The sequence below is a fragment of the Salvelinus namaycush genome, chromosome 33, assembly GCF_016432855.1.
Source record: "Salvelinus namaycush isolate Seneca chromosome 33, SaNama_1.0, whole genome shotgun sequence".
NCBI classification, from domain to species: domain Eukaryota; kingdom Metazoa; phylum Chordata; class Actinopteri; order Salmoniformes; family Salmonidae; genus Salvelinus; species Salvelinus namaycush.
In genome coordinates this window covers 27,640,006-27,658,901 of record NC_052339.1, presented here as the reverse complement: position 1 = coordinate 27,658,901, position 18,896 = coordinate 27,640,006, and the positions used below count along the sequence as shown (strand labels likewise).

At 42.7% G+C, this 18,896-nt stretch overlaps 1 protein-coding gene across 1 annotated transcript; it reads right to left on the bottom strand.

Annotated features, from left to right (window-relative positions):
* Window positions 1-12,368: 12,368 nt before the first annotated feature.
* Window positions 12,369-17,859, bottom strand: LOC120028109 (chorion-specific transcription factor GCMb-like). Its single transcript, XM_038973286.1, has 5 exons — window positions 17,668-17,859; window positions 16,998-17,250; window positions 15,305-15,417; window positions 14,713-14,838; window positions 12,369-13,920 (listed from the first exon to the last, which is right to left on the bottom strand). Exons 1-5 carry the CDS (start codon window positions 17,761-17,763, stop codon window positions 12,976-12,978), a joined length of 1,533 nt encoding a protein of 510 aa, XP_038829214.1. The 5' UTR covers window positions 17,764-17,859; the 3' UTR covers window positions 12,369-12,975.
* Window positions 17,860-18,896: the final 1,037 nt, after the last annotated feature.

Here is an 18,896-nt window from a genome sequence, read left to right as displayed (position 1 = left end):
GGCTATACTCGGCCTTGTCTCAGGATGGTAAGTTGGTGGTTGAAGATATCCCTCTAGTGGTGTGGGGGCTGTGCTTTGGCAAAGTGGGTGGGCTTATATCCTGCCTGTTAGGCCATGTCCGGGGGTATCGTCGGATGGGGCCACAGTGTGTCCCGACCCCTCCTGTCTCAGCCTCCAGTACTTATGCTGCAGTAGTTTATGTGTCGGGGGGCTAGGGTCAGTCTGTTTTATCTGGAGTATTTCTCCTGTCTTATCCGGTGTCCTGTGTGAATTTAAGTATGCTCTCTCTAATTCTTTCTTTCTTTTCAACTGTTCTGCCTGCGGCTATGGAACCCTGACTTGTTCACCGGACGTGCTACCTGTTCCAGACCTGCTGTTTTCAACTCTCTAGAGACAGCAGGAGCGGTAGAGATACTCTGAATGATCGGCTATGAAAAGCCAACTGACATTTACTCCTGAGGTGCTGACCTGTTGCACCCTCGACAACCACTGTGATTATTATTATTTGACCATGCTGGTCATCTATGAACATTTGAACATCTTGGCCATGCTCTGTTATAATCTCCACCCGGCACAGCCAGAAGAGGACTGGCCACCCCTCATAGCCTGGTTCCTCTCTAGGTTTCTTCCTAGGTTCTGCCCTTTCTTGGGAGTTTTTCCTAGCCACTGTGCTTCTACACCTACATTGCTTGCTGTTAGTGGTTTTAAGCTGGGTTTCTGTACAGCACTTTGTGACATCAGCTGATGTAAGATGGGCTTTATAAATAAATTTGATTGACTTCTGTATGTTGTAAAAGCGTTACATGGTCGCTGCCCATATCATTGCATAATGCAGAAAATACACGAGAGTTCAGGGGCCTTGCTTTAACACAGTTAACTATTTTCACTGTAGTGTCCAAAATGTCTTTCAAGCTGTCAGGCATTCCCTTGGCAGCAAAAGCCTCTCTGCAGTGTACCCATGTGGCGTCGGGAGCAACTGCTTGCATGTGCGTTACCACTCCCCTATGTCTCCCTGTCATGGCTTTTGTGCCATCAGTACAGATACCAACACATCTTGACCACCAAAGTCCATTTGATGTCACAAAGCTGTCCAGTACTTTAAAAATATCCTCTCCTGTTGTCCTGGTTTCCAGTGGTTTGCAGAAGAAGATGTCTTCCTTAATTGACCCTCCATAAACGTAACGGACATATACCAGCAGCTGTGCCAGGCCCGCCACGTCTGTTGACTCATCCAGCTGTAACGCATATAATTCACATGCAGTAATTGTTTCAAAACATCTCCTGCTATGTCACCGATGTGTTGTGAAACAGTGTTTGATGAAGGCATTGTCTGCATAGTTTTTTTGTCCTTTTCCCCCAGCATTGTCTCAGCCATATCCGCAGCAGCAGGAAGAATGAAGTCCTCCACAATAGTATGGGGCTTGCCTCTCCTAGCCACCCGGTAGCTCACCATATAAGACGCTTCTAGCCCCTTCTTATTAATGGTATCTGTTGCTTTATACATGTCTTACTACTCGAATGTCATCTTTATTCATGCTAAAAAAACAGCTGTGGCTTATTTTTCAAATTGTAATGTTTCGTTTCTAAATGTCTGCGCAAGATTGAAGGTTTCTCGTGAGAAAGTAACAGTTAATGTGATTGGATGTTAATTATTTGACAAGGCTACCTGTATTTGACATTGTGTTGTTATTTCGCTGAACACTAGATGATTTAATTTTATTTTTGGCAGTGAAACAAGGCTACTCAGGAGAGAAAAAGACCTCACCCAAATGTATAGCCCTGTTGGAAAATATAAATGTACTGTTTGAAAATGTGAAGAAAAAATACCCTGATCTGTTTCACCTGTCCTCGTTATTGTCTCCACCCCCTCCAGGTGTAGCTTCTTTTCCCCAGTGTATTTATTCCTGTGTTTCCTGTCTCTCTGTGCCAGTTTATCTTGTATGTTCCAAGTCAACCAGCGTTTTCCCCGTACTCCTGCCTTTGCTCTTCTCTTTTTTCTAGTCTTCCCGGTTCTGACCCTTGCCCGTTCTGGACTCTGTACCCGCCTGCCTGACCATTCTGCCTGCCTTCACCACGAGCATTTCTGCTACTCTGTACCTCCTGAACTCTGATCTGGTTTTGACCTTTTGCCGGTCCACAACCATTCTCATGCCATACGGGTTGATGAATGGGCCATCAGTCTTCCAAGCCTTTGTAGACGAGATTTTCAGGGACCTGCACAGGTAGCGTGTAGTGGTGTATATTGATGACATTTTGATATACTCCGCTACACGCGCAAAGGCCTTGAAGGCGTGGAGACATTGGCTTGAGGGGGCTAGACACCCTTTTCTCATCTGGACTGACCACCGTAATCTGGAGTACATCCGAGCGGCATGGAGACTGAACCCTCGCCATGCAAGGTGGGCCATGTTTTTCACCCGTTTTGTGTTTACCCTTTCCTACAGACCAGGCTCCCAGAACGTGAAGGCAGACGCATTGTCCCGGCTGTATGACACAGAGAAGCGGCCCATGGATCCCACTCCCATACTCCCCGCCTCCTGCCTGGTGGCGCCGGTAGTGTGGGAGCTGGACACGGACATTGAGCAGGCGTTACGTGCAGAGCCCGCTCCAGTCCAGTGTCCTGCTGGGCATCAGTATGTCCCGTCTGCTGTTCGTGACTGGTTGATCTATTGGGCCCACACGTCACCCTCCTCTGGTCATCCTGGGATCGGTCGGACAGTGCGCTGTTTGAGCAGGAGGTACTGGTGGCCTACCTTGGCTAAGGACGTGAGGGTTTATGATTCCTCCTACTCGGTGTGCGCCCAGTGTAAGGCTCCTAGGCACCTGCCCAGAGGTAAGCTACACCCCTTACCTGTCGGTGGATTTTCTGACCAATCTTCCACTCTCACAGGGTAACACCGCGATCCTGGTCGTTGTGGATCGTTTCTCTAAGTCCTGTCGTCTTCTCCCTCTGCCCGTGCTCCCTACGGCCCTACAGACTGCAGAGTCCTTGTTTACGCACGTCTTCCGGTACTACGGGGTACCTGAGGATATAGTGTCTGATCGAGGTCCCCAGTTCACGTCTAGGGTCTGGAAGGCGTTCATTGCACGTCTGGGGGTCTTGATCAGCCTTACTTCAGGGTTTCACCCCGAGAGTAATGGGCAGGTGGAGAGAGTAAACCAGGATTGGGCAGGTTTCTGCGGTCCTATTGCCAGGACCGGCCAGGAGAGTGGGCGGCGTTCGTGCCCTGGGCTGAGATGGCACAGAACTCGCTTTGCCACTCCTCCACTAACTTCTCTCCCTTCCAGTGCATACTGGGGTACCAGCCGGTTCTGGCGCCTTGGCATCAGAGTCAGACCGAGGTCAGAGTCAGACGTTCGGCGGTCGACGTCACCGGCCTTCTAGCCATCGCCGATCCACCTTTCATTTTCCATTGGTTTTGTCTTGTCTTCCCTCACACCTGGTTTCAATTCCATCAATTACATGTTGTATATTTAACCCTCTGTTCCCCCCATGTCCTTGTCCGGAATTGTTTCTTGCAGTGCTTGTGTACATTATGCTGGTGGATACCGGGTTTTGTTTTGACCCATTCATTGATTGTTCTGTTTACGGTGGTTTTTATGTTTATTAAACGACACCGTTGTAAATCAGTTTTCGCTCTCCTGCGCCTGACTTCTCTGCTGCCAGTACGCACCCCGTTATAGATATATTTTATTTGGAGTACCCCCGACGGCATTGCGCGTACCCCAGTTTGGGAATATCTGGTCTAGCCTATACAGGATAGACGTACAACAGGATAGGTCACTATGTGGTTTGACATTATACCTGTAGTCTAGTCTATTAACTAATATCTGCAATATTTTCCTTTTTCAGATAACATTTCAAGTTACATTGTTTTTTAAGTGTGACACAAACCTTACGTTCCAGTTCAAGTTTAAGTTCCAGTTTCAAACATTAAAGTAGTTTTATGAATATGGTTGTCACATAAGTATGGAAATAATTTCCATGTTATAATATAGGTTGCTGTCTTTCTGGTTCAGTAGAGAAGAAATAAGTTGCTTTACGCAAAGATGATCTTGACACAAGAGAAGTGTGTTGTTGTTTTTCTGTCATAGCTTGTCTGTAGGTCGTCGTGGTGGAAGTGATTGAGTGCTTAAACACGTGTTGGCTGTAGGTGCAGCGGCAGAAGTCTAGGTTTAATGTCTGTAACATATTCTGTTAAAACATTGAATCATCCCTCTAAACTCATGATAAGGATCAGTTGACTGAGACAGTGTACAAGTAAAATGAAGCAGAACGGACGTTCTTGATGTTCGGATAAAAGAGGATGTTTGGTCACGTCTCAAACCCAACATTTTTTTTCAAAGTCATTAGGACATTTAAGTTGATTTTGTATGTTGCACTGTATCTTCAGCGCCTGTTTTAGTATTTTATGAAACTCACTAACTGTGAGTTTGTCATATGATTCATATTTTCATTGTCGATTTGTCCTATCTTACAATGAATGGATCAGTGGTCAGCTACCTTCTAATCGAAAACGGTGTTAATGCTAACCTGTGGTTTGCACAGATACAATCTGGGACTGTATTGACATGTTTGACTGTTTAGCGCTAATGCTAATTTAGTAAACAGGCAGTGTAACTTCTGGGGATTAGGGATTAGTTTAGTCATTTGGAAATGAGGGCCTTGTTTATGTTCTGAGACATGAGGAAAGACATTACTTAGACCTCTCAGAGTGTTACTGTAAATAAATACTCACTGACGCCTCAAGAATACTCTATGCAGGCAGTGTCACATCTAGCTAGCGCTCAACCACCTCGTCTGGTAGCTATTTATAAGAACGAAGTGGCTGCGGATCCAAGTTTTCTGAAACCCTCTTCCCGACAGCTAAAGGTCTGAAGCTTCTGCGCATGTGTAGGATTCTCTACTTTACACACAGTGTCTCCTCTACTCGTTCAGCTGCCCAGAGAACAGGCTACTCTATAAGAATGTGATATAAAGTTGATTTACTAATCAATATTGTATCAACTCTGTTATGATGCAGATGGCCAGTAAATTAGTTAACAAACTGTTATGATTGGTAGCTTTAGCCTCGTTTTGTGACCACTAAGAAACTGTCCCTGTATTACTGTAACTTATCCAAAGTGAAAGATACAAACTTGACTCTCTAACCTTACCTGCCATTTCCTTCATGGAATGTTTTTCCATGGCTCGTCCAAGTTCATTGGCTCCAGTCTTGTTTACAGACAAACAACGGATCCTGACTCCGATCCTGACTCCGATCCTGACTCCGATCCTGACTCCGATCCTGACTCCGATCCTGACTCCGATCCTGACTCCGATCCTGACTCCGATCCTGACTCCGATCCTGACTCTGCGCATACCTTTTTGCCCACGTCTGTCTGCTCTAACCTCACCTGTGAAAATAGGCCCCATTTTGATGCCTTTCCTTTCTGCAGCCTATTTTTAGTTAATCCCGGGTGGCCATCTGAGATCATTGGCCCAAGTCATTGGTTTACAGATAAACAACTGATCCTAACTCTGCGCACATCCCAAGAATAGACAGTGATACCAGTAGGAAATCTTCCTCTGGCAGTTTACACTACAAATTATATCTTTACATTCTGGGCCCTCTCTTTGGATCCTGTTCATGGAGGGGGGTCAGAATTATTAAAGGTTATTTTTACATACTTGCACAGTCATTGACATGGAAGTCAGAATTCTCGTTTGACACTTTTGTGTGTCAGGTCTTGGTGTACTTTCGGACACCTGCCCACATGGCCCTATATGAGATCCATTAACTAATCCATCACTGCTGGGCTACTTTGTTAAAGCAAGATGGAGATTAAAATCTCTGTGCCATTGTATAGCTATTGAAAACAGCTTGACACATGAATTTTGCAGGTATCTGTACCGCACTTCTCCCTAGGCCTCTTTGGACTCATCTCATCCGTCGGAGCATTTGATATTCCGCCAGGCAGTGGGGGGATACGTACGATCCTTGGTTGTACAGGTGCTAATCTTTCCCCATGCTGGAGGGCTCCGTTGGGGGTCAGGGGAGCTGTGAGAGGGGGAGATCTGAGGCATCGGTTAGGAGTTCCAGCCCCGATGGAGCAAGCCGAGCATGGCCGTCTGCTTTGTCTTTTTCCCCCTCCCCTTGCCTTCAAGGTTCTCCCAGCACTCTGGAATACTTAATGGTTCTGTCATGATCTCCGGCGAAGGTATTGCTTTTCTTTGGGGAGAGGATTTGAAAGATGAGTTGATACAGTATGACTGAAAAGTATGGGGGGGCTAGAGTTAAATCTGTCAGATATCTGAGGACTCCATTCTGATACCTACTATGTGCCGTGAAAGTAATGTTTTTATATTACTCAATAACAGATATAGGTTATATTGTAGTGACAGTCATTCAACTATTGTAGTGACAGTCATTTAAGTAACAGTACATTACCTTTATCCACTTCCTATTGACCCTTTTAACCCCAGTTGAAAGACCCCATTGAAGAAGTTGAATACTGCCAGATACATCGGAAAAGCTCTACATTTTTACAAGTGACACAACACCTAAACTGCCAGACTGTGCTGTCTGCTGTCAACAGCGGTTATTGTTATTACAGTACAATGCGGCAGATGAAGGTTTATAGGGAAACATTGGCCGCCGATTCGTTATTTCAGGAGATGTGATGACATGGACTCTCGCGCTCAGCACCCGTTTAGAGTTGGTTTCAGTTGATTTATGATAAAGCTACATGGCCATGGCATTCCACAAAGCACCGGCATTCCAGCAGCCTTTCAGGCAGAGATATCAAGGCCTGGTGTAAAGAATAACCTGTCCCTAACCATCCATTCTTAACAATTATGTTACATCTTCGGACTGGAATGCCTGAGATTCCTGCTTCGGTCATGGCTAAGGACACAACAACCGTAACCATCAGGTGAGACAGATTCCTAGGCAGACATACAGTACATGTTTGAAGGCCAGATGCATGACTGTCATTGGCTGAACAAGGAGAGGAAACGACTTCGGTGGTAGTCGTGACACTGTCGTTGATTGAGGAAGAAAAAAAGAGACAAAACTCTCTAAACTTAATTATTATTGGCACATAGATCAATTTCACCAGAATTTCTGTTTGAATTTGACTGGAAGTGTGGTTGGTGTGATGGATCTGCTTTGTGTAAGTTATTAATGCAGCTCTTTTTAAGAATAAAATTTACAGAAGTTCCACATCAATGTTAGGGTTTTCACTCAGAAGGATCAAAAAGGCTGGAAGGCTGTGTGTGTGTGTGTGTGTGTGTGTGTGTGTGTGTGTGTGTGTGTGTGTGTGTGTGTGTGTGTGTGTGTGTGTGTGTGTGTGTGTGTGTGTGTGTGTGTGTGTGTGTGTGTGTGTGTGTGAGTATGAATGATACACTCAGACACAGAGAAAAATGGCAAATGGCTGTGTAAATGGCCTCTCTTTTTGGCCAGGAGCAGCTGAGGCCCTGCATTATCAGCCTGAGTAACCTGTAGCGAGATCGAAGCCTACAGAACCAGAGAGCACCTAGCCTGCCTGCTACAGCTACCACTACCACCGCCGCTCAGCAGCTAATGTCAAAGTAGTAGAGGGTCTGTTGAGGAGTCTGAAAGACCATCACTCAGGCTGTTAGAAGGCTGGTTCAGTGGACCCGCCACCTGGGACCTTCCATTTTAATCTTCACAGGAATGCTTTTTTTGGAGGAAAAAAATACTCAAAGCCCCATTCTTTTTTGGGGGGGAGATTGGAAAGAAGTGTGCAATGGTAAAAAAGGGACATGACAGTGCAGGAAGCTTACATTTGGTGCTTTTGAAATGGCAAATTTAACCATGAAGGTACAATTCCTTCCCACTGGTATTCTGTGTTTAACAGTTTTACGTTTTCATTTGTTTTCAGAATATGCACCTCAGATAATACAGCTGCGTATTTTGTACTGTGCACTGTACTATGCACCCTCCTCCTTATTACCAATACCGTGATGTGTCCAACCGTCTAAGGCACAGTCCCACCTCTGAGCCCCTTTTGAGTCTCTTTGAAGCTATATGAATGCAGAGATAATCAGGCACCTGCTTTTAAACATGGTGTATCTCTACCCCACTGTTTGTAAACATATCCTCTTGAAGTATGGTGGTGTAGGATGAGGGCTGGGGGAGGAATATAGGGGTGGCTGCAGATTCACTAACATTAATCAGACACCTATCAGACACCCAGTGCTACAGACCTGAGTGTAGGTCTGTGGTACTGTACCTTCTAAGGGGAGGATACAGGCTTAGTCAACAACTCAGTGGAAATCAAGACAGGTTTCATGGCAGAGAAGGATCAATGGTCAGAGAGGCTTAGAGGTCAAAGTTTGCCGTGTTTGGGTGAAGAGTAAAAGTGACATGCAGGTGTGTATTATGTGGGTTGGAATCCACTTGTTCTAGAATGTTCACTAATGAGGGTAATTTAATTATTATTAGTTACCACCACCACTACAGTCTTAGAAAAAAAGGTGCAATCTAGAATCTCAAAGGGTCATTTGACTGTCCCAATAGCAGAACCCTTTGAAGAACCCTTTTTGGTTCCAGGTAGAATCCTTTTGGATTCCATGTAGAACCCTTTCCACAGAGAGTACTACATGGAACCCAAGGGGTTCTACCTGGAACCCAAAAGGTTCTACCTCGAACCAAAACGGGTTCTCCAATGGGGACAGCCTAAGAACCCTTTTGGAACCCTTTTTTTTTGTATTACAAATTGTTTTTACATTTACTACAATACAAACCATTGATAGTGTTGAAAGTTAACTTGATATGATGATGATTATATGGTGGGGTTTAAACAGCAGCTAAATTGATTTCACTTGTTTTTCATCCAGTGTGAATGTGAGTTGAGTCAATGCTTCGAAGAAAGAATTCATACTTCCCAGGTTTACCATATAGAAACCAGCTGAAACTGGACATTGAAATAGTGCTACCACTCACTGAAACAAGCACCACTATGTAGGCCTACAATCTGCTTACCAATTTAGTTCAGTCTTTGATAAGATCTAGAAAGTTACAAGCTCAAACAGGCCTGGAGAATAAAGCCACGACCCATGCCATACAGAGGGGAATGGTATTGTAAACGAGATCCTTTCAGGTAAACAAGTTAGGTTTGATGAATCACTCAAATCTCCGCTGTTGAAAACCAAATGTTAGTCTAAAATAAATGTGAGATAATGTCTAGGTGCTTTTTACAGTCTAGTTTATAACTTGCCTGGCTGGGCTGATGAGACAGTGGATTGCACAGTCAGATGGAACAGAGTAAATAGGCATTTTAACGTCATAGATTTAGCTGGTGGTAACTTGTGGAATAGACACCGGCTGGAATGCTCTTTTAACCAATCAGAATTCAGGATTAGACCCACCCGTTGTATAAAGCACTATAGCCTACCATGCACTGTACTATCATCTATGATTCTAACATACTATCGTCAGCCAAGTGTATAATTTTAAAGATAATACATACATGTCACTATACCTATACTGCCTTGTAGTCTCATGTGCTCTACCTTACATTTCAACGTTTTTACAAACATGTTGTATATGAAATTGGTTTTGCTGTCAAAACGCTGCATTTTAGTTGTATGCCTACACACCCATCTCAACTATCCAGAAGTAGCTATGTCTCTGTAAAAGTAAGGAAACACAAGGTAATAGGTTTCTGTAGAGCTGAAGAGCAAAATTATTGTATAATCACGTAACTTAAAATTGTGGACAATAAATGTGAACTAAAATAATAATCGTCATATTCAAGTAGATATAGCTTACCCAAAAGCAGTTTTTCATTTTTACATGAATTGGGTAAACTCATTTTGACCCCCCCCCCCCCCCCCCCCCACACACACACACACACACACACACACACTTCTCGTGAACGCACACGCACTCAACTCTTCATTGCTGCGACTGCTTGCTAGTTGAGATTTCTGCTCTTCATTCCGTTGTCAGTTTAACCTACATTTCACTGATCTTAGTAGCAGAAAGCAGGTTTTATGTGTGTCCTTCAAGGCAGCTGTCAGCTTTCATTTTTTTTTATTGCGGTTTGATCGAGGGGGAGGCACTAGTAATGTCTGCAGTTTTCGGTTTGGTTATTTGTTACAAGTGTATTAGTCTATAAATAAATCTCTTTGTCAAAATTTGGCATCTCTCCCGTGTCTTATTCGACTAGTAGTTGTTCTGAAATGTTTGATGCTTGACAACATTTTACTCCCTCCTGTATGTTTAATATCAACATACTGACTCAACTCCACCCACTTTAATAATGGGAATTGATGGAAATTATGTAAAAATGTACCACTAGCCACTTTAAACAATGCCACTTAATATAATGTTTACATACCCTACATTACTCATCTCATATGTATATGTATATACTGTACTCTATATCATCTACTGCATCTTGCCATCTTTATGTAATACATGTATCACTAGCCACTTTAAACTATGCCACTTTATGTTTACATACCCTACATTACTCATCTCATATGTATATACTGTACTCTATACCATCTACTGCATCTTGCCTATGCAGTTCTGTACCATCACTCATTCATATATCTTTATGTACATATTCTTTATCCCTTTACACTTGTGTGTATAAGGTAGTAGTTGTGGAATTGTTAGGTTAGATTACTTGTTGGTTATTACTGCATTGTCGGAACTAGAAGCACAAGCATTTCGCTACACTCGCATTAACATCTGCTAACCATGTGTATGTGACAAATAAAATTTGATTTGATTTGATATAACACACATACATTAATTATTCATTTCAGTTGCCTATCCTGACGTGAAGTTTGTTCTATAGAAAGTATTTGACCCTGATGTGTGCCACAGAAAGTATTTGACTCTAGTGACAAAATTAAGGAAATTAGAAGGGAGGGAGATTTCGGCAAGGCCATTTTCTTGCCCAAATACTTTCTGTGGCACACACTACTGGTCAACATGAGCTACCAAAATGATTCTGAAGTGTGCCAGGCCTTGCAGTCCCAAGATAGAAGGGGGGGAGAATTTCGGCAGGCAAGAAAATGGCCTTGCCGAAATCCCCCCCTCCCCCCTTCTAATTTCCTTAAAATTGTCACTAGAGTCAAATACTTTCTATAGAACAATCGTCATGTCAGGATAGGCAACCGAAATTAATAATTAATGTATGTTTGTTATATTAAACAGGCTAAACTGAAACGGAGTGAAGAGCAGAAATCTCAACTAGCAAGCAAGTCTCAGCAATGAAGAATTGAGTGCGTGCGCGTTCACGCGAAGGGGGGGTGGATTCTGGCAGGGGGGAGATGTTCGTCACAACACCAGCACGGTCGGGAGAAGAAGCTTAGTTTCCAATAGTTCAAAGCGGTCAAACGAGTTGTTTTTGAGACAGGGGTGTCACCAGAGATGTGTTGTATTCATTAGGTATGTCGTGGCTCATTTTAAAAGATGCATTATGATGCTTTACAAGCTCAAAACATTTTTCAACAAAAATGACAATTATGACAAGAACCATGGCGATTTGTGTGACAATTAATCGTTAACCAAAATTCCATAATCGTCACACAATATTGAGACAGAGCTTTATCAGTCTGTATTCTGTCTGTCTGACAGAGGTACAGTTATGTCTCCTGTCTGCACACAGTTACCCTACAGAGGATCAAATCCCCTCTGGTGTTACCTACTCCTCCACATATGGACAAACTGATTCATGGCTCACACCACCTCTGTCATTACAATAATAGTGAGTAATTTGTTAATCTGGACGTGACATCAGAGGAAAACTCCCCGGCGGAGTCGACGAAATGAAGCGGCGCCGCTTCCCTGCTGATCCGGCCGCGAGGAGAGATACTGTCAGCGGCGTGTGTTACCGGCATTCTCGAAGGGAGGGACAAAGACATCTCTCTCTCTCTCTCTCTCTCCCGTCCCTACCCCAAAATGGAGGGGGGCCCTTTCAAAGGGCTGGAGGTGAATGATAATTGGACCAAAACAAAGGCCATAACCACAACATTAGAATGTGTCAAATCTATAGTTGGAGCTCATTGGATTTTAATGTCACATAATTATGTTCAGAGACTGTACAGTTCAAGACTGTATCTACAGTTGCACTGGTAGCAAGAGCATATTCATTATGCTTTTGTAGCTCATCCCAATCTATACAACATTTATTCCAGTGCCATAGGAATATAACGTAACACAGACAAAATACCTATTCATGTTCTACAAACACAATAAACTGATTTATTTTATTTTATCCAAAGGCAATAATAACGGCAGGTTGGCATTTATTGGGATGACTCGTTTACTGGAGGCAGCTCTGCAGAGTGGTCACTAGCTGGCACAGCCACAAAGTCATACAATCTGATTTTAACCCTAACATTAATCCTAACCACACTGCTAACCCTAGAGTGCAGATACCCATCGACTTCCAGTCAAGAGCTAATACTATTTAGCATTAGCTCACAAAACTACCTCAAACTTTCTTCATACTGGACTCAGAGACATAAAAACGCTATCCACGAGTCAATCTGACTTTGGGGAAGTAGATAAATGGCCTCATTGCCAAAATCCCAAAGTATCCCTTTAAGACTAAAAAGCTATTTTTTTTGTTTTCATGAATGTTTAAGATATTGCTAATTTTGACTTTGCAGCTGCCCATCTAGCAGAAACAGCTCAGTTCTACCTCCAGTGCAAGACTCATGACAATAAAGGTCAACCTGCATAATAACTCATTTGTGGCTATTCCTTATGCATTAAATGCAAATTGGGAAATGTTTTGAATATCCTAGATGACTGTCATCACTAGCAGTCCAAATGCATTCGAACACCTCAAATATATAAATAACAATAGATATTCACAAACCTGATAAAAGGTGTCAATAAGTCTGTTCCAAGTGTTCTTTCTGACCATTTGTATACAGGGCACAACTATCAAATGTACTCCTCTGTCATATCTCCCTCTTCTCTGCTCTGTTGGTGTGAGCTACTAGTACCCTACTCCGTCATACCTAAGAGGATGAGAAACCCTGTCGGGATAGCTGTTGGACGCGTAGTTGCTGTATCGGTAAGTGTCAAAGTTCTCTGCCCTCTCGATTTTGGCTGGCAGGGTTTCCGGTTGGTACGACAGCGCCGATTTGATGACCCCGGAATCTTCTGGAATCTTTAGATCAGAGTAGGAGGAGGGCGAGGTGTCCTCGAGCAAGGAGCTGCAGTTGGGCAGGCCCTTAACGTCGTACATGTTATCGCCGTATTTGACCACGGATGGCTTGGGACAGGGCTGGTAGGACACCTTGGTGGTGGTGGTGATAATGGTCTGCAGGGAGGCGGGCGTGGCTGGCACTGGGCCCGTCAGGGCCCTGCATGGATACTCACTGTTGTAGTAGTGGTGGTTGGCGTTGCCAGGGAGCTGCCCATATTCACCACGCTCCCCGTATGTCCCCTTGCCCAGGATCTGCTTCCAGCCGTGATGCTTGCTGCTGGGCGTGTCGTAGCTGCTGCGGTCATGGCCCGAGAGGGTGCCGGTAGTGTGGGGTGTGGTGGTGCTGGTACCCAGGCCTAAGCTCACCTTGCTGGGCTCAGGGGCCTCTGCCTGGTGACTACTGGGGTCCTTGTAGAGGGCTGTGTAGGAGCCAGAGCCTAAATAGCCAGGCACAGCAAAGTCGTAGCTACATGGAGGCCTGGGCATGTACAGACGGTGGTTGGCCGGCTTCTGGAGTGTGGAGGGGGCCTCACCCAGGGTGGCATGGGAGTCGTAGGCAAACTTGTAGGGCTCAGGATTCTGGAAGGGCGGGTACTGCTGGGTCTTGTAGGGCTCAGGGTTCTGGAAGGGGAAGTTGGACTCAGCGATGATGCTGAAGCGGTCAGGGACCTCCATGCAGGACAGCTGATGCAGGTTGGGGAAAGGAGCACCCAGGTCATGGTATCTCCCAGTCTGAACAAGTAACAGTACACAACAGTACATATTAGTGATACGCTAGTCAAGTCCACTGCATCTAAGGGAAGAAATGGCATCTGTGTATTTTTGTAAATTCTTTACTTTCAATCTCCTTGTAGGTGCACAGGGCTTACACAGAATGCAAAGGCAACAGTGGCAAGACAAATCTTCCTATAGGAAAACAATTGAGAGGAACCATCCACCTCTGGCTAAGCAGGTAGACATAATTCAGAGTACATACAGTTGAAGTCTGAAGTTTACATGCACCTTAGCCAAATACATTTAAACTCAGTTTTTCACAATTCTGACATTTAATCCTAGTAAAAAATTCCCTGTTTTAGGTCAGTTAGGATTATCACTTTATTTTAAGAATGTCAAATGTCACAATAATAGTAGAATGAATGATCATTATGGCCAAACAGTTCTATTTTTGTTTCATCAGACCAGAGGACATTTCTCCAAGAAGTACAATCTTTGTCCACATGTGCAGTTGCAAACCGTAGTCTGGCTTTTTTATGGCAGTTTTGGAGCAGTGGCTTCTTCCTTGCTGAGCAGCCTTTCAGGTTATGTCGATAGAGGACTCGTTTTACTGTGGATATAGATACTTCTGTATCTTTAAAAATGACTTGTGTCATGCACAATGTAGATGTCCTAACCGACTTGCCAAAACTATAGTTTGTTAATGAGACATTTGTAGAGTGGTTGAAAAACGAGTTAGTGACTCCAACCTAAGTGTATGTAAACTTCCGACTTCAACTGTATGTGACCATGGAGGGTAAATGTTCTTACATCTGACTCTACCAGCCTCCTCTTCTGGGAGAAGTGTGGAGAGGACATTTTCCTCTTCACTGCACTTCTCCGGGCTTCCGTCTCAGACTTACTCTCAGGTCTGGCATGGTCATGGACTCCCTTGGCCTGCAATCACATCAACACATACTACGATTGTTACTTTCTTGAAATAATTTAGAAAATCTTTGGTCACACACTTGGATTTTTTTTGCACCGAAGCTCATAACCAAAAAAACGGTGTCTTTTTTTCTACTTTATCGTGAATTCAAATTATTTGCCTTCAGATATTGCCTTCAGATTATTAATCAAGCATCAAATTTATGAACTCACGCTAATTGCTAATTCATTGTCAATTTTTCTTTAAACTGAAACCTTAACACTTTACTTGAAGGTTTGCTTATAAACCACTAAACATCTATAGTATGTTAACCATCACATGAAGTAAGTAGAAAACAGCTATTGTACATGGTCTTCGTAGGTAATAAATGCTTTATATATGATGATCAACAAACAGGTTATTAATGGTTTATGAGGAAAGAAGACCGTTAAATAAAGTGTTACCAGAATCTGTTGAGAATATGAGCCCACACACCTGGAAGAATATGACTTTTCCATCTATTCTCCAGAAGTTGGTGACGGGGTAACCACTGTGTCCTCTACATGGCATCAGCTCCAGGGCAGAGTTACAGCTGGGGCACAGCTTCTCTGGAGAAAAACCACCAGTACACACAACCACACCGTTTTAAACAACCACACAGTTTTAAACAACCACACCGTTTTTAACAACCACACCGTTTTAAACAACCACACCGTTTTAAACAACCACACAGTTTTAAACAACCACACAGTTTTAAACAACCACACAGTTTTAAACAACCACACAGTTTTAAACAACCACACAGTTTTAAACAACCACACCGTTTTAAACAACCACACAGTTTTAAACAACCACACAGTTTTAAACAACCACACAGTTTTAAACAACCACACAGTTTTAAACAACCACACAGTTTTAAACAACCACAGTTTTAAACAAACACACAGTTTTAAACAAACACACAGTTTTAAACAACCACACCGTTTTAAACAACCACACCGTTTTAAACAAACACACCGTTTTAAACAACCACACAGTTTTAAACAACCACACAGTTTTAAACAACCACACAGTTTTAAACAACCACACAGTTTTAAACAACCACACAGTTTTAAACAACCACACAGTTTTAAACAACCACACCGTTTTAAACAAACACACCGTTTTAAACAACCACACAGTTTTAAACAACCACACAGTTTTAAACAACCACACAGTTTTAAACAACCACACAGTTTTAAACAAACACACAGTTTTAAACAAACACACAGTTTTAAACAAACACACCGTTTTAAACAAACACACCGTTTTAAACAACCACACCGTTTTAAACAAACACACAGTTTTAAACAACCACACAATGTTTAACAAGGCCATATTACAACTTATTCACTCCAGAAGAAATGCTTCATTTGATTTTGCATTTGGCTTCCCTCTGGGCTGATAGTATAAAAGCAACTTTTGTATTCAGGTATTGTACATTTATTTATTAACTATTATACTTTTCTGGATGTGAGAGGAAGATCATAGTGTGGGGAGTGGTCACAAGTGAAACAATGATTTAAGGAAATGATTTTTTTTTTTTATTATAAAAAATTATAAAATAAACATTATTTTAAATTAAAAACGTGTATTTTTTTCAGTCAGACCAACAATATTGTTTAATTGAAGTTGTTTAACTAGGTGTTCTGTATATAAAGCTGTGTATTATGTTATTATGATCATTATAGTCTGAGCACATTAAGAACCTAATTGCTTTTTCAAAACACAACCAATAATTATTTCCATACATTTTGGCTGCTCCTGTGGGCTATTCTCGACTTTAGCCAACTTCGTTTTTATTACTACCACATAAGTGAGGATATTATTATTATGATGAAGCACAAAGTGTCACATTTTCTATAGTGTGTCAAGGTGATGACTGAATGAAGGAGTCACATGAAGCCTACCAAGTGTTTAGACCAGATGAAAAGTTGAATATCTCGTTCCAGAGTGGGGTTATATTCTCAACAACAGTCTACGTCGTCGACAGGCCCAGTAAGTAGGCTATCATTGTGAATGATTTGATACAGCATCAACAGCTGCATTGTTAATGTTAAAAAGACATCATGTTTTCATCCTTTTTCCGATGAGACGCGTCGGCAAGTGTACACCGTGCAATACAGATGTGCATAATGCATTTACTCACTTTGTTGTTTTTGTCGTGCTTTGTCGCAAATCGCCGGTCTGAGCTGGAGTTTTCTTCCGTCGGCCAGCGTGCAGTTTCGACCGCAGACTACGACGCCCAGGCAGGACTTCTTGAGAATCTGACAGTTGTGGTTGTTGGTGTTCCGCATAGCCCATCCGCTCAGGTGGCGCTGTGCGTTCTTGTCCTCGCCATTGTAGATGTAACGCACATAACCATCCGTCCACTCCTGAAAAGCGTCAAACTGCTTTGGGTCCTGTCAGAATTAGGGGGAAATATACATTCCTTACTTTAAAGTGCTTTCTAAATGGATAATAAGGCTACACACGAAAGGTACAGGCCAATGATTAGAATATACCTGGCTTGCTGCAATACGTTTTGATTGTGGAGAGACCCGAAGATATGGCCACAAAGCGCAAATGAATATCTGATAGCTGAGTTGTGGAAGCATATTAGGCAAATCATGACAATCTGAGTGCAAACTAATTTATCCTGAACTTTGTATATCTTTAGGCTACAAATTGAAACAATGATTTATTTCGATTCAACCTTGACATATTTTGATTTAATAGAGTATCAAGTGATATATACTTTGGAAATGTAAATATCTATCATTGAATAGCCTATAGTCTAAAGCATAGCGTAAACTGTCATATGAGAGATTTTGACATACCTGAGGCAGTTTTGGGTCGTTGATATCCCACGTTAACTTCATACCGAAGGAACAAACACAGTCCGGGTCATCAAACTGTTCCGAGGACTTTGCCATCTTGTAAGATTCTCTCAATTTGACGATTTTTGAACTTGACTCATAGCAGGAATCATCAATAGGCCTACAGGTAGCGTCCCCTAGCCGCGCACCTTGTATCCCCTGTCTTTTATCGGTCTTAATCCAATGCTCCCTTGCGTCCTAAGTAGTGTTACGCGAAGCCACGGGAGTAGCAAGGTGAATGACGACAGGTTAACGCTGTCTCGTCTATGTAAAGGAGGAGGAGGCAGGACTAGGAAATATGTCTAGCCTCAGCTCTGTTGAGGCTGAGCACTGTGCGCTTTCAGTTCACCTGATCCGTGGCACTGACCTCCACTTATCCTACTGCGTGGCGGTTTCCCCGAGCATTCCTTCCAAGCACTGTGTATGTATGAAACACCAAAAGCAATTAACTATGCTGTAACCTATATCTATCTATGTTGATCTTGAATACACTTAGACGTCATGAAATTACACAAGGCCGCTGACAAACGTTTCTTTATCCCTCGTGGTTCTTGTGTGGGTTTTACGCTTATTTTAATTGTTGTATTAGACTTTCTATTATTATTACTATCTATATTTGTATTATTGTTATTATTAGTAGTAGTAATAGTAGTATTATCACTGCATTGTTGGGAAAGAGCTCCCAAGGTAAGAATTTCACTGTATCGTTTTAAGCCTGTTGTATCCTGTGCACGTGGCGAATAAACGTTGAAACGTTGAAACCGGAAAACAATGGGAATAGGCCTATTTCGATTATGCTTGCAGTTCTGACAGGAAACGTTTCTGTGTTGTAAATGTCAAACCTGTTGGTTAGGATGAACGATTAGCTCTTAAATCAGCAAACATTTATGTGAGTAATCTGAATGTGAAATAACCACATTCAACGGTTACACAAGTAGCCTACAGTGACAGGTGTCAAGTGATCTATCTAGGATCATTAGGAGTTGTTGTATGTAAACCTTAAGCCGCACTGACGTGTAAACATCAAAACTACCGGGGCTGCACATTAACAACAAACAAAGCATCAGTCCTGCGGCAATGTTAACGAATTTCATGTTTCAGCGGATATATTTTCTTAGGCTAGACCCATGTCTTTACGAATTTACCTTTTTGTTTTATAGTGGAATGTTATTCACTTTTCTTTATTCGGG